The 15,138-nt window shown below is 39.3% G+C and overlaps 1 protein-coding gene across 17 annotated transcripts in view; it reads left to right on the forward strand.

Moving 5' to 3' along the window:
* Positions 1–15,138, forward strand: part of Trpm3 (transient receptor potential cation channel subfamily M member 3) — a 514,024-nt gene that overhangs the window by 319,726 nt on the left and 179,160 nt on the right. For all 17 annotated transcript variants that reach the window (XM_076918422.1, XM_076918425.1, XM_076918437.1 and 14 more), the window contains one exon: positions 13,936–14,059. In XM_076918422.1, the coding sequence (XP_076774537.1) occupies positions 13,936–14,059 (124 nt within the window). The remainder of the gene's footprint in view (positions 1–13,935; positions 14,060–15,138) is intronic.

A 15,138-nucleotide genomic window follows, 5' to 3' on the forward strand; every position in this document is an offset into this window, starting at 1 on the left:
GGCATTTGGCCATGCTGTTAACTCAAGAGCAATGTTGTCCAGCTAAACTTCCTGAGATGACAGAATCTGCCTCTATGCCATCCATCAGACAGGCCCTGCACACTTTGGTTACAGCTAAGAAATTGAATTAAATTGTAATTAAACTTAAAAGGTCCCTCATAGCTAATAACAACCACACTGGATATCATAGTCTTTCATTCCTGTGGTAGATTTTTACCAAACTGGAAGTACTTGAACTCTGATAGATTTCCACTGTTACTTGATATTATTCAATATTATTTGAGAAATATGTTTTGAATAAATATTATAATCTAAGCCCTATCCCAGGCACTGGCAAAAAAAAAAAAAAAAAAAAAAATCCCAAGGGAGTCTAAAGGACAAATTCCATTGTGTGTGTGAGTGTGCGAGCACATGTGTGTAAGTGTGTGTTGACATCTATGTGATAAAATCAGGGCCAGTTGCCAAGGTCATCAAGCTCTGTGTGAGGGAATCACCCTGATATCATTGAGATGTGGGCATTTTTATGATAACTGCCCTAAGCAATATGAGAATTAAAAAAAAAAATCTGTTTCCAATAAAATACACTGTGAAAAAGTCAAATGTAGAATTAAAAAACAAAACAACAAAATCTAGAAATAAATCCAAATTTAGGCTTCTGATCTGAGTGATGAATTTATTTCTAAGTACCTCATGTCTTAAAAAGAAAGACAGAAACTGAGGCTAAGTCTTAGAAATTAATCTGACTGGACTTAAAGATGAAGCAACTCCGACTTGCAGAGGGGGTTAAATACCACATTGTTTCTTTCATTTTCCCAAAGAGGCCTGAAGTCTAGGCCAGCTTGAAGACAAAGGGACAAAAACGTGCACACAAACCAAGTAGCTATTTGTTCATTCTGCAAGTCCACAAACACTCCTCTAAAGCTCCTCAAACCATGCCCTCATTTAGAACCAGAAGTACATGAAGCAGCCACTGCTTTCAAGAATTCATAATCTACTAAAAGAAACCAACCTTTCCACAAAAGTTACTGCATCAAATACAGTATTTAATGCCAAGAGCTTCCAGAGCATCTAATGAATAGTAATTGGAAATTTTCCAAAAGGAGGTGGTTTCAACTGAGGTTTAAGTGGGCTTTAAGCAATACATTCAGAAACAAAGACTATTCCTTGCATTAGACAGAGCAAGTTCAGGGTCACAGAGGCATACAAGACTCCAGTTGGCTTGAGAGATTCTGTATTTATTGGAAATATATAAGGGCAGCAGAAGACAGGCTTGATTAGGAGAGAGACCACAGATAATCCTAAATGACATGTGAAAACTAAGATGCCATCTGGGAGTGATGGAGAGCTATTGATCAAGAAAGGAGCCATCTAACAAATCCCATGGAAGATGGACTAGAGGAAGATAGGAAAGAACCCAATTAGCAATTGTTTTATTCCAGCTGAGTAAGATGGGACAGACCCAAGGCAAAGTCCATGGAGGGTGAGGTGAGCTGGGATAGTATTTCAGAAAGTCAGGCCTGTCTGTGCTGGTGTTTTCAACACTGGATGCTAAAGCCTACAGGTGCTACTGTTGCCTTACGACTTGGAGAAGAATCCAATGTGAAATAATGATACGGAGGGTAACAATAGTGTATGACAGTAACAGGCATCATCAGTCTGCTTTGTTGAATGAGTGAGTGAGTGAGTGAGTGAGTGAGTGAGTGAGTGACTGAATTAGTGAATGAATGAGTAAATGAGCAAGTGAACGAAGGAGTGAGTAAATGAATGAGTGAGAGAATGAACAAGTGATTGAATGAGTGAGTTAATGAGTGAGTGAGTTAATGAGTGAGTGAGTGAGTGAGTGAGTGAGTGAATGAATGAGTGAGTGAATGAATGAGTGAGTGGATGGATGGATGGATGGATGGATGGATATGCAAATGTCTACATGGGGTATTTGCAAATCTCCATTTTAATAAAACTTAGCTTAATCTAAATAACTCAATTTCCCAAAAGTAAGAAAACACTGCAGCTCTTTAATGTCTCTCAAATGGTAAAAATGATTTCTCTACAGAAATTATGATTCAAGACCAGCTGCCATCACAGGCCATTCTAGCTAATGGAAAAGAAACCACCAATGACTCTTCCCTAAAAATAAAACAAAAACATTATAACAGCGTTGCTATACACCAGGCCCTTTATGAGGATGAACTCATCTAACTCAGATGTCTATGAGAAATACTTTATTGCTTCCATGTTTCATATATGAAAGGGATGAATAAAAGGTTAAGTAATGTTTAAAGATTACACAGCCAGCAGGTGAGAGCCTATTCAAGGCTGTCCAGCCTCTACAGATGGACCATACTGTTACTTGTGGCAACAGAGTTATGGCATTTGAAAGAAAGTGGTAACTTTTGCCAAAAACGGAAGGACAAAAAAAAAATTAAAGGGAAGGGGACAGTCATAGAGATTGTCATTCTCTATAACCTCATTTAAGGACAACTTTCGGTACCCTTTATATAACATTTAGGCATTTTCTTTGGCTTCAAATAAATGATAAAAAATTTCTGTTTTCTTTAGTAAAGTACAGATTCCACTGGAAATGGTGTCTTTTAAGCACCAAGTGTGGGCATTCACAGTTTTATTTATATAAGTAAAATTCTTCACACTGTCTGCAGCATCTAACAGCCTGCGCAGGGGTCTCGGGAGGACCCTTGCAGCATCTAACAGCCTGCGAGGGGTCTTGGGAGGATTGCTCTCCTCGAAAGCTGCTAATTAACCTCAGATTAGTTCTTGGAATCTCACTGAATTCTAGATGTTTTTTTTTTTAATTTTCAAATCTAGGAACAAAAATCTGATATCGCAGATAATTACATTTATTCTGGGAGAAGTATTTCTACATGTGGGCTGCATTCACAGCATTTGAATAGAACACTAATTGTAAAGTGTGGGGCTTGTTGCTAGCTATCCTAAGCCCTGGGTAAACACTGACCTGTTTTAAATTACTCCGTGACTCATCTAAACAGCTACAGACCATACAAATGAAACCACAAATGCCATGGGGCAGAGATTTTCCTCAGTCACTAAACCCTCTAATTTGAGGTGTACCCAAAATAACACTGATGCATATGGAGACACAAATTAGTGGTTTCCATAAATAAGATCACTTCGTTGTAGACCCAGTTCTAAAGCTACAGTTTCATGCAATATTACAACCATGTTTTGATGTCAAGAAGTTTTCAATCACTACTCTAGTGCCATAAAAAAGAAATCTAACAAGGGGGCTGTCTCTATATCCATTGATGTTCAAATATCATGGTTAAAAAAAGCTTTCAGTCTCTCCGCTCTGGTGTTGTATAGTAGGAAAAAAAAATGGAAAGAACTAAAAAGAAATAATAAGAATTTCAAGAAAGCAGGCATCTCAAAATCACTAAGATGTTATTTCCACAAAATAAGACAGGGAAACAAAATGAACCTCTGCAGCAAACAGGAGGTGAAAGATGAGCAGAGAAATAAACAGGGGAAAGTCTAAAGGCAGCAAAGGCTGCAAGCTGCAGAATGCTCGGCCGGTGAAAACACAACCTCCACTTAGAGTCATCTTCCCTAAGCCAGGCTAAACACTCAAAAGTCATATTATCCTCTCTCTCTCTCTCTCTCTCTCTCTCTCTCTCTCTCTCTCTCTCTCTCTCTCTCTCTCTCTCCCTCCCTCCCTCCCTCCCTCCCTCCCTCTCTGTTTCTCTCTCTTTCTCTCGCCCCTTTCTCTTCCTCCTCTCCTCTCACTCCCTTCCCCTCCCCCTCTCTCCTCTCTCCTCTGCTTTGTTCTTCTGTCTTTCTCTTTCTGCCTCTCTTTCTCCTTCCTCTCTATTTGTCTCTGTCCTGTCTCTCTCACATGTGTATCTCTGTGTAGATATACATATATACATAACACACATATGTGTGTATTCTGTGTGTGTGTATATATGTGTGTGTGTGTGTGTGTGTGTGTGTGTGTGTGTATTTACTAATAACTAATTGAGCTTACATTTCTCCCTGTGATGTGCATGATTAACAAACTGGGTGACAGAGTGATACACAGGAAAAGTGACACCATGGGACAAGAGTGAATTGAACAGACTCAGCTCATACACTGAACTCACTGGCTGTGTGTCTACCACAGATCACTCCAGCACCTTAGACCGGATTCTTCCTGTAACAAGAACTGTTACAGGGGATCATTCTTAAAGCAGTGTCATGAAACCAAGGCATATGAGCATCATATCTGCCATGTCTCTGCTAAGAGGGGAGATTGGCAACAATGGGGAGCTTTTAACAGCAACACATGAAAAAATAATATTTTCCTTTTGATATAATAAGAAAGATGGTTTTCAAAGAGAGTTGAAGCACAGTTGCAGTTTAGTGAGTGTAACACAATGCTTCAGGTGGACCAAGTCATCTTGACTCCCCCAGTCATATCCATTCCATGTGTGACAGCCACATCCTCCATCTTATTTGTCCCATTAGTGATCAGCATCTTCACGTTGTAGCTCCAGTCTGTTACTCTCATTGTATGGTTCATCTCACTAATTTAGCCAAAGACACCACCTCCATCAGATATAAAATAGGACCCAAAACTGTAGAACTCATTACGTCTTTAAGCTCACCTAACTAGTGAAAGCCGTGACTAAGGTCAATTATACATTGTTCTTTAATTCTCACAAACTGGCAGACTAGATGAAGTGACAGACAGATCTCTCAAACAGTTAATGACCTCAGAGAATTTAGGTTTCATTACAGATGGCTGACAGTAGAGAACAAATTTTGAGTTGTTATCAAAATTAAACACCTGCGGATGAGTGATTGAACCTATCAAGTGGCTAATCAGAAGAATCCCAACTGTAGTTAATCATGTGCTACATTATACACTCTTGATTTTTCAGAACTCTCTAGACTTACTCACTTTGGTTGCCTGTCAAGTAGACATATGACCAGCTATGACTGTTCATGCCTTGAGTCTTGGGAGAATTAATTGGAACCACACATATAAATGGTCTCTCTCCTGTTGAAACACTTCTCACTACCATGAGGGCAAAGCCACAGATCTCACAAGACATGGTGCCATTTGGCTGTGATTCTATCATTTTGAAGGTAAAAGCAGAAGGATTGTGAATTTGAAGCTAGCTTGGGCACAGTAAGATCATGTATCAAAAAAGAAATAAACTCTAACATAGCCTCCAAAGGCCCCCATGATCTTGTCCTGGCTAACCCTCTCTGCAACTCCATCTTTACTTACCTTTTAATTTCCTCCCCACATTAGCTTTTAGCTACTGTAACAACCAAAATATTCACCTTATAGAAGCAGGAAGGGTTTGGTGAAGGTCACAGTTTTACATATTTGGATTTATAAATAATTGGCTTATAAGTGTGATGACAGATCTTAGCAGGAACATGGAGTAGAACAAAGCCATCTACCTCCTGACTGGGACATGAAAAGCAGTCTGGAGCCCTTTGAGGGTACACTTCCAACATCTCAAAACCTTCTGCTAAGCACTACATCTGTGTTAGTTACTTTTCTGTTGCTGTGATGAAACACCAGGTCAGAGGCAACTTATTATAGAAGAATAGAGAGCATATGGCATGTGGCTTTGATTTGGGATCCCATCACCTCCCAGTAGAAACAAACTGAGGCCACACCTTTATCAGAGAGGTCTTTAGGGGTCATTTTGTATTTAAACTACAGTGTTCACATACTTCAGCCATACTACTGTTTTCCCCTTCTCCAAAGCAGGCCTATCCATGCCATTTTTTTCTAACCCTTGTCACCCTTACCACCTTCAACCATTTCTAGTGCCCATTCTTCTGCAAATGTCAAGCAACACACCATATCCTCAGAAGTTGTCCCCAGCTCACCAGTCACCATCTCCTTTACTTCTCTATCACTGACAATTATGGCTGAATGACTAATTCATGTCTTTCTACTTCACTGGAGGCTGGGAAGAGTTACTACATCTATCCGTATACTCCTGACATAAACCATAGTGCCAACCACGAAGCAGACATACACATGAATTTTCTAAATGAATGATGGATGGATGGGTAGGTGGGTAGATGGATGAGTAGGTGTGTGAATAGATGGACACACGCATGCATGGATGGATGGATGGATAGATGGATGGATGGATGGACAGATGCATGGACGGATGGGATGCTCCTGACATCACTGATTTATTTGCTTGGTGGATCTATGTAGATGTTTTTTCGCTGCTTCATAGGTTCTTTTTTCTTCCACCTTTCTATGCCCCTAAATATCCTTTCAATTCCTTAATGGTAAGTGGAAGAGAAAGAGACCCCTGAATCTAATGTCTCTTCTTGTTTCTTCCTTGACTACAACTACCATAAAATAGCAACCAACCCCTCTAAATGACCAACAATGACTAACATTCAAAAAATTTAAACTTAACAAAGCACTATTTAGTCTATCCCAGGGAGTCTTTATTCTTCCTTTTTGTTTTACAAGCTTCTATTTTAAAGTGCAATTATATCTTTCTATTATGATTTGTCCAGTAGGATTATGTGGTATATCTGTAAGGTGCTTTATACTCTAATGTGCAAAGAATTACTTCATCTTACTGGACACATATGCGGAGATATAGACAGTCTTAATTTGCACAAGTATCCCAACAATAGCCATTATTTCCAGTAAATATATAATTACAGAATCAGCCTTTTCAGAACACAAAGAAGTTGGCCATTGAAATGATATGGTATACAAACCTTAGTTTTCCAAATTCTGCAAAATAAAACATATCTATCTGCCAAATTTCATTTATTTTGGTACTGTTAGGGTTACTTCCAGTAGATAATAGAGTTTGGTTATCCAAAGAACAAGTAGGACATTTTCGTGTAATTTCCTTGACTTATTTCAAAATGTTAGAATTTTTTTTTTTTAAACCATTACTGTTAACGTGGTGTTTTTCATGAAATGTTGACGTTTCTAACATGTTCCCTATTAATAATTGGCCAATTTCTTCATTTCCTTGTGCTAATGGATCTTGCAAGCCCGAGACTGAATGTAAATGATATATCATGGATAGTTTCTATTTCCGGTTGCCTGCTCAGTTGCATAAATAACAATGTTAATTCTAAGTTATCAGGAATAAATCCAGCAGTTTCTATATGCAAAACAACTCTTTCGGCATATTGAAAGTCAGTAATTGTATTAAGAGATTCAGGAAAATCTAATAATACCTGTAGAATTATATACTATTCTGATTTTTTTGAAATGAAGTAAATGGGCTTTGAATTACTTTGCTTATTTTAATCTGACTTATAGCCTACCATTCCAAACATATTTGTATCAATATAGAATGCAGACACTTCAGTAATTAGCATTCCTTTTACAATATATAGGAGAATCCAATAAATTCTTTTTATAAATTAAAAACACATATGCATCTTGCAGTCTCAGTTTCACCAGAGTTAACTCTCTCTACTTTAGCTGTTAACTAACTGAGACTGTTTTAAGTCTAAATCTCCTTGTGACATTTGAAATAAATTACTTAACACTTGAGCTAACCCAATGGTAGGTCATAGACAATTAATATCTCCCAAAAAATCATTAAGAATCTGTGAAAACCATTAAGAGTTTGTAACTGGTCTCCTCTGATTTGTACCTTTTGTGGTTGAATTTTTTGTTCTATTTTATAACCCAGATAGTTAATAGAATCTCCTCTCTGTAGTTTTTCAGGAGTAATATATAACCCCCAGCATGGCAGAATTCCTTGTGTTTCCTTAAACATTTTTTTTAATGTATCTGCATCAGAATCAGCCAACAAAACACCACCCATGTAATAATAAATAATGGATTAAGGAAACTGTCTACATATTATTTCTAGCAGTTTTGCATAAAATATTGATAGAAGGTTGGACTGTTTAACATTCATGGTAGGAGAACTTTCCACTGTTATCTTTTTACAGATCAACCATTATTATAAGTAGGTACTGTGAAAACAAACCTTTCCCTATCCTGCTCATTTTAAAGGATGGTAACATAAGAAAAAAAACTATCATAGGTCATGCCTTAGGTAATTAAAAAAAAAAAAAAAAGTAAAGGAACTTTAAGCTGTAAACCCATTGGTTGAATCTTAACATTCTCTGTTTCTTGACTTCTTTCTTATAACAAATACAGAGAAATTCCATGGGCTCGTATTTGTACTCTTGTACCAGATGCTCAAGTGCTTGTACTTTTTCCTTAGTTAAGGCCACTGATCTGCACACACAGGCTTCTCAGTCAACCATTTAAAGAGAAGGGCCATTGGTATTCATCAGTGGCCCCTCTTATAAATTTGGAAATTTAATCCCAGTGATGTGCTGTATTTGGACAATTGGCACAGCCTGTAGTTGTTTTGATGATGTTTATCAATGCCTTCCCCAAGAGCATCTCCCACTGCACCCCTAATTTCAACATGGGTTATCTCTGAGATTGCAGTACCTCACTGTTGTAAAAGATACATTCCCCATAAATTTATGGGTATGTCAGCCACATAAAGCCTTAACTTTCCTATTTGACCTTTCAGTCCTATACACTTTATTATATTTATTATATTTATTATATATTACACTTTATTATATTTATTATATTTATTATATATTACATCACATACTTTATTATATCTGAGATAACATTCCAATTCCTAGAAACTGTGTTTAAATCTCTTGAAGTGTCCATTCTACATTCCAAGATCTTTGGGAAATGATAGTTAGAACAGGTCCTTTATCCACCAAGCCTTCTATTTCAATACCATTTACTTGAAATTTCAATTTTTGCCTCTGATTTCTAGGACATTAACCACTGGTTTCTAGGACACACATTTTTCCAGTGCTTCCAAACCCTTCTATTCTTGTTACTAGAGAGGCTTTGCCCTTAATAGTAGCAGCTGAAAATCATATCACCTGTGTTAATTTCCATCTCTCCTTTTACCTAGGCCATAATTTTAATTTCTCCTTTGAAATCTTCATCTAAACACAATGAATCCTTAGGAAGTCAATCCACTCCTTCTAAAGATCATCTATAATATCCTAGAGGGCAAAGAAACACCAACTCTAGAAGATATTTTGAAACCTTGGATTTGGGTGGGATAGAGTAAGATGCTTGTCTGTGGCCAAGTCTAGAACAGCACTGCCTACAGTAGTGTACGTGAGATCTGTAATACTTAGTTGAGGTACTTCTGCCTGCTTGTTATTTCCTGGTTGACAAGAGGCAAAGGGCTCGTATTTTTTGCTGCACAGCCTCAAGTCCAGCCAAGGCTGTTTCCTAAGGGCAAGAAATTGCCCTGGATATTTCTCTTGGACTTTAATTCATTAGTCTAGAGTCAGTCCTTGCCACATTGCTTGCATATCCCAGGGAAGCCTAGGCATTCTTTCTGTTTGAAATTTAGAAAAACCATGGCTCCAAAACGAGTCACATTCACTTTTCCATTGGAAAGTACTATATTTCTCACAAGGCATTTTGAGATTTGAGGCTTGAGTTTGGTCACAGTTTCTTTGCAAATGACCATATTTTCTACAATTGAAGTACCAGACATTTTGATATTGGAGATCTCTAGCTATAGCTTGACCTGTGGTATTAGCATGGTACACTAATAGAGAACTAATATAGGTTTTATTCCTTACCCATTCATTCATGGGCACTGCCCATGACTTTAATGGTCTAATAACTTTTTTATATTCAGTATTCACATTTTCATACACCAAGGTTTCTATCCACATCTGCCATGCATCAGGGTCTGATGTGGCTTTGTTCACAGCTAAGGCTAGTCTTGGTTAAAAAACAAATCAGTGAAGGCTCCTCTGGAGCCTTATGTCCCAGGCTCTTAAAACTGCTAAACATTGTTCTACAGTAGCTTCAAACTGGACCTGCTCTTGTATATCACAATACCACCCTTTGCCCAATAACTGATTGTTAACTATATTTATTCCCTCATTTTATTTCTCTGTTCAATATTCATGGCTCCTTCCTTCTACCACGTTAACCGTCACAATTGTGGAATGGCCTCTAATAGAGCTGTCACCAATTCCTTCTAATCTTGGGGAATAATTCTATTTTGAGTAACCCAGTTATTTAGAATTTGTTTTACAAAAGATGAGGACCTCCCATATGAAATCATAGCCTCTTTAAAAAAATCCCTTAAATCTATAAGATGTCACCCTGTCTTAACCTTGTCCCACACCATTAGCAGGCATGCGCTGGACACATACTGGGAAAGTTGCCGGTGATGTCATACCTCCTAGGCTGCCCGTCCACTATCTCTGGCAGTATAGTTGGTTCAAGATTAATGATTTCTTTTAAATAGGCCGTTTCATCTTTTATCTGACTCTGCCATGTCCTCCTCCCAGCTGCCCACCCAGCTCCTCACCTCATACACAGGCTACAGGAACCGGAAACTGAAAGTCCAAGTCACTGAGCAAGGCTGTGCTTGGCTTTTCAGCAGTTTCTTTCCCACTTTCCTCCTGAGGGAAACTCCCATTCTCTTGTTCAGTCATTGAAGTCTGACTCTTTTATTTCTTCCTTTTCCAGTGCTTCTCACTCCCCAACACTTCCATTTCCACCCACATCTTTTTCCAGTTGCACGGCCAGCTCTGCAACACTTTCAGAAATGAGAGAGCAGAATGAACCCTTTTGTTTTCCCATTTCAACCATTTTTTGTTTGTTTGCCTCTGCTAGAGCATGAGGTAAATCATAGTCAGCTGCTGGAGACAGTGCTGTGATTAATATTATTGGGGGGGGGTCCACACCCTTTTATTGCCTTTAAATATCTATTAGGGGTTTCCACCCCACTTCAGGTCATTTACTTCCCAAATAAAAGACACAGAGACCTTTTGATTTATAATAAGCTTTAAGTACAAGAGCTGGGAAGATATCAATTCTCTACACTATTTTGTCTGTTTCTCTGTCAAAATTCCCAAGATATTATTTGCCATCTTTTGTTTGGGATGTTCCTGTTCCGTCAGGCCAACCCTCATGGCCATGTGCTCTTAATTTACTCTACCCATGGCAACCCCTTCCTTCTCTCCTCTCCTCATAGTCCCTGCCTGAGACCCAGAAGCTCCTGAGAATCTTTCTTCCCTCCCCTCTCATCTACCCAGCCTAGGCTGTAGGCATCTTTATTAACTAATTAGGATTACTTGGGGCACAGGATCTTCATAACATCATTTGGTGTATGTGAGAATCTCTTCATTGGGAGCAACCAGATCTTGAGGGCCAGTGTTTAGTATTCAAACATAGTGTGAGTGTCCATGATTCGCCAAAGAATGATACCCAGACTCAAATAATATGCAAGTGCAAAGAGCATTTTATTCTGCAGAAGTCCACAAGCTTGGGTCTACCATCTACCAAGATGGAGGCACCCCAGTGAGCTTCCAAGCCAGATTTAAAGCACATTAGGGAAAATCCAGGGAGGGGTAGGTGACCTCTATCTTAATCTGTTGGTTCTATCTCTAGAGACATTCCAGAACCATTGCTGGGGTGTGGGTGGTAGGAAATTGTTGCTGTGGAAGTCTGGAAACCGTTGCTGACCCATTCATTGCCCTTGCCTCAGGCCAAGTGGTTGGGCAGCTTCTGATGTCAAGGCAGTTTCTGACTGGCTGCCTGAGACAGGGGATTTTTTTTTTCCAGTAACTGACTTGCCTAGACTTGCCTGGACGTGCCTAGTTCTTAGAAACAAAGATTTGGGCCTAAGTCTCCAGAACTGCCAGTATGAAGCCTGTCATGGAGTCAGCCTAGCCTGTCTCATTAACAGCACCAGACAAACCCTATACAAGACAATCTGAAGCAGTCCCATATCCTGGGTTTAAAATGAAAACCTATTCTCATTATATTTCTGTATTTTCAAAGAAACCAAAATTCTCACATCTAAGTTTTTTGACTCAATCTGGCTAAAATTCATGCCTGTGAAATTAAATAACTCTCTTGCCTACTGGGTTCCTGCCAGCATCAGATGAAATAATATTCTTTCTATTTTACTTTAGAGTTGCTGATATTTCAGTAATGACAGCAATACATAAACTATAAAATGTACAAATGATAGGCAAAAGATATTATTTTATTACTGTCCTAGAGAACAGGTCTTCTTCTGATTTTGAACAGTTATCACTCATAGCAAAATATGTTTTCACTCCTTGCCATTTGATGTGTGACAGATGATACCTTTCTCAACAGGCTATCGAAGGAAACAAAAAATTAGAAGCTGAAACCTAATTGTGCACTGACTAGATATGCTGACACTCCCTATCTTTATTCTTTCTGAAGTATAAAAACTATGATTTAATAAAGTAGGCAGTATCATGCTTTGGGAATGTTGCTTTCTAGGAATCAGACTATGACTAACTAGAAAAAAACATAAAACCTTCAAAACAGTGATAACCCAAGTCTTCAGCCAGATAGGTTACCACCTTAGAAGATTCCTCTAAAACTCTAAAACTAGTAACCTAACAATTTCCACTTGGGAGGAGGGGGTGCCTGTGTCTGTCAGGGGACACATGTCTGTGTATATATATATACATGCATGTGTATATGGAAGTCAGAGGTCAACCTGGAGTCTCACTCCTCACTAGCCACCAACCTTCAGTTTTTAGACACACTCTCACATTGGGACCTGGGACTTACTGGCCTGGGAATGGAACTATATAGCCAGGGTGCCCAGAGATTCTTCCACATCTGCCTCCCCAGTGCTAGGATTACTGGGTGTATGCCACACCTGGCTTTTACAGGGGTGCTGGGGATCAAGCTTCAATCTTCATGCTTATACAGTAAGCATTTTACCACCTGAGCCATCTCCCCACCCCCATGTCCATATGTAAAATGAATTACATATTCTAGCTAGCCCACATAAAAGACACAAAATCCTGGGTGTTTTATAGGACTAGACTGGGCAGGTTGTGAGTTATTCTAACTTAGACCCCAGCCACATGTCCTTTGTTACTTGCTGCTCAAGTTTCACCCAGGTGATTCCAGCTCAATCAGCTTGTCTTCAGGATCCACTTCTCCTGCCACATGTTCTTGGTCCATCTCTTCTCAAGGTGGCCTCCACCTCTCCCTGTCTTTTTTCTCCCTTCTCCCCTTGTCTCTCCTGAGACCCCTCACTTGATCCTCAAGTCCTGCCTTTCTCTCTCTCTACTACTCAATCGTGGGCTCTAGTCTTTTATTTACCAATTAACTTTACATTGGGAAGTAAGGTTTACATAGAATCACATGGTGTATGTGAGAATCTGTTCATTGGGGACAACCAGATCTTGGGAGCCAGTTTTTAGCATTTGAATACATAGCATACTCCACATAGTATATTGATGCTGAAAAATGCATTGCTGAGATGTAACCTTTCTTCCCATAATTAGGTATATTGTTACAGCTTTTGGGGAAATGACACTACAAATTTCTACTGATGCAGATAAGAAATTAAAGGCACTTCAATAACAATCTCAGAGGTAGCAGGCATTAACCATGAAAAGGAAAAGTGGAAACCGTTAACTAAGTCTACTTTCTGTTTCACCCCAAGAGGTTCTGAGACATGGATTTATTTTTAAATGTACTGCTTTGTAAATTGTCACATTCAAAACAGTCATTGTGTGGAAAATGTTGGAAAAAGTAAGTCTGACTAATGACAAATTCTCAGTGCTCTCTTATGGCCTATAATATTCCAACTGCAGCACAGGGTGGCTATGGTAATAACACTGTGCTGAGCTTTTCGAAATAGCTAGAAGGGAGGGGTTTGAGTGTCATCACTGCGAAGAAGTAATAAATGTACAAACTGCTAGATGTGGTCAATACCTTGGTTTTATTATTGCATAGTCCCTCACATATTGAAACATCACACTGTACCCTATGAACTGTGAGCAATTATCTGTAAATTAAGATCACACACACACACACAGACATACATTGAACAGAAGTTATATTGACCTCACTGACCTTGGTTTTCATTGCAGACTTATCAATGAATCTTTGAGGGACCAGCTGTTGGTGACAATACAGAAGACCTTCACATACACCCGTACCCAAGCTCAACACCTGTTCATCATCCTCATGGAGTGTATGAAGAAGAAGGAACTGGTATGTCAGCCCACGTGAGAATGGGGCACTCTTCATGCTCCCAAGTGTTTGCTTCAATTCTGTGACTTTTTCTCTCCTCTTAGCATTGCTTTCTCGGTCCTTCTGAGGTGGTGGCTTTTTTTTTTTTTTTTTGTAATCTTGACTTTAACACAGTGTATGTAGTATATGTAGCTGGGTTTCCCATTTTCAGCTCATCGAAATACTTTAGATTATCTCAATCAAATGAGCTGAGGAAAGTGTAAAATTGGTTTTATCCTGGGAGTGCCCAGTTGATTTTCTCTTGTACATAGAGTTTCACATTGCTTGTAAGTCAAGAGTCACCAGTTGTCTCTTGTCACTGTACTATTAGAGACACAATATCCAGGTTAATGTGTTAAATAGTACAGGTAGAAAATAAATTGACTAACCTACAAGTGCTAGAACATCTGTGCACAGTTCCTGGGGTGCTGTCTTGCTGTTGCTTTTATTTATTTATTTATTTACATTTCCACCATTGTTCCCCTTCCCTGCCCCCCCCCACACTTCCTCATCCCATTGCTCTTCCCCTTTGCCTCAGAGAGGGGGCATCACCACCACCACCCACGCCCCACCCCTGCCATTTCTCCCATCTCCCTGGGGCCTCAAGTCTCTTGGGGATAAGTATATCCTCTCCCTCTTACTGAGGCCAGACCAGGTAGACTTCTGCTGTGTATGTGTCAAGGACCTCAGACCAGCCTGTGTATGACACTGCTCAGTGTCTGGGATCTGGGTTAGTTGAAACTGCTGGTCTTCCTATTGGTTTGCCCTCCCTTTCAGCTTCGTCAATCCTACCCCAACTCAACCATGAGTTTAGGTATATTGGTTTGTCTCAGTCAGCTGATGCTAGGGTCTCTCAAAGGACAGCCATACTAGGCTCCTGTCTGTAAGCACATCATAGCATCAGTAATAATGTTAAGCCTTGGTGCCCCACCATGAGATGGATCCCAAATTGGGCGGGTCATTGGACTGTCTTTCCTTCAGTCTCTTCTCCATTTTTGTCCCTTCAGTTCTTTTAGATAGGAACTATTCTGGGTCAGAAATTTTGACTGTGAGTTAGTAAA

Source organism: Arvicanthis niloticus, chromosome 1 (genome assembly GCF_011762505.2).
Source record: "Arvicanthis niloticus isolate mArvNil1 chromosome 1, mArvNil1.pat.X, whole genome shotgun sequence".
NCBI classification, from domain to species: domain Eukaryota; kingdom Metazoa; phylum Chordata; class Mammalia; order Rodentia; family Muridae; genus Arvicanthis; species Arvicanthis niloticus.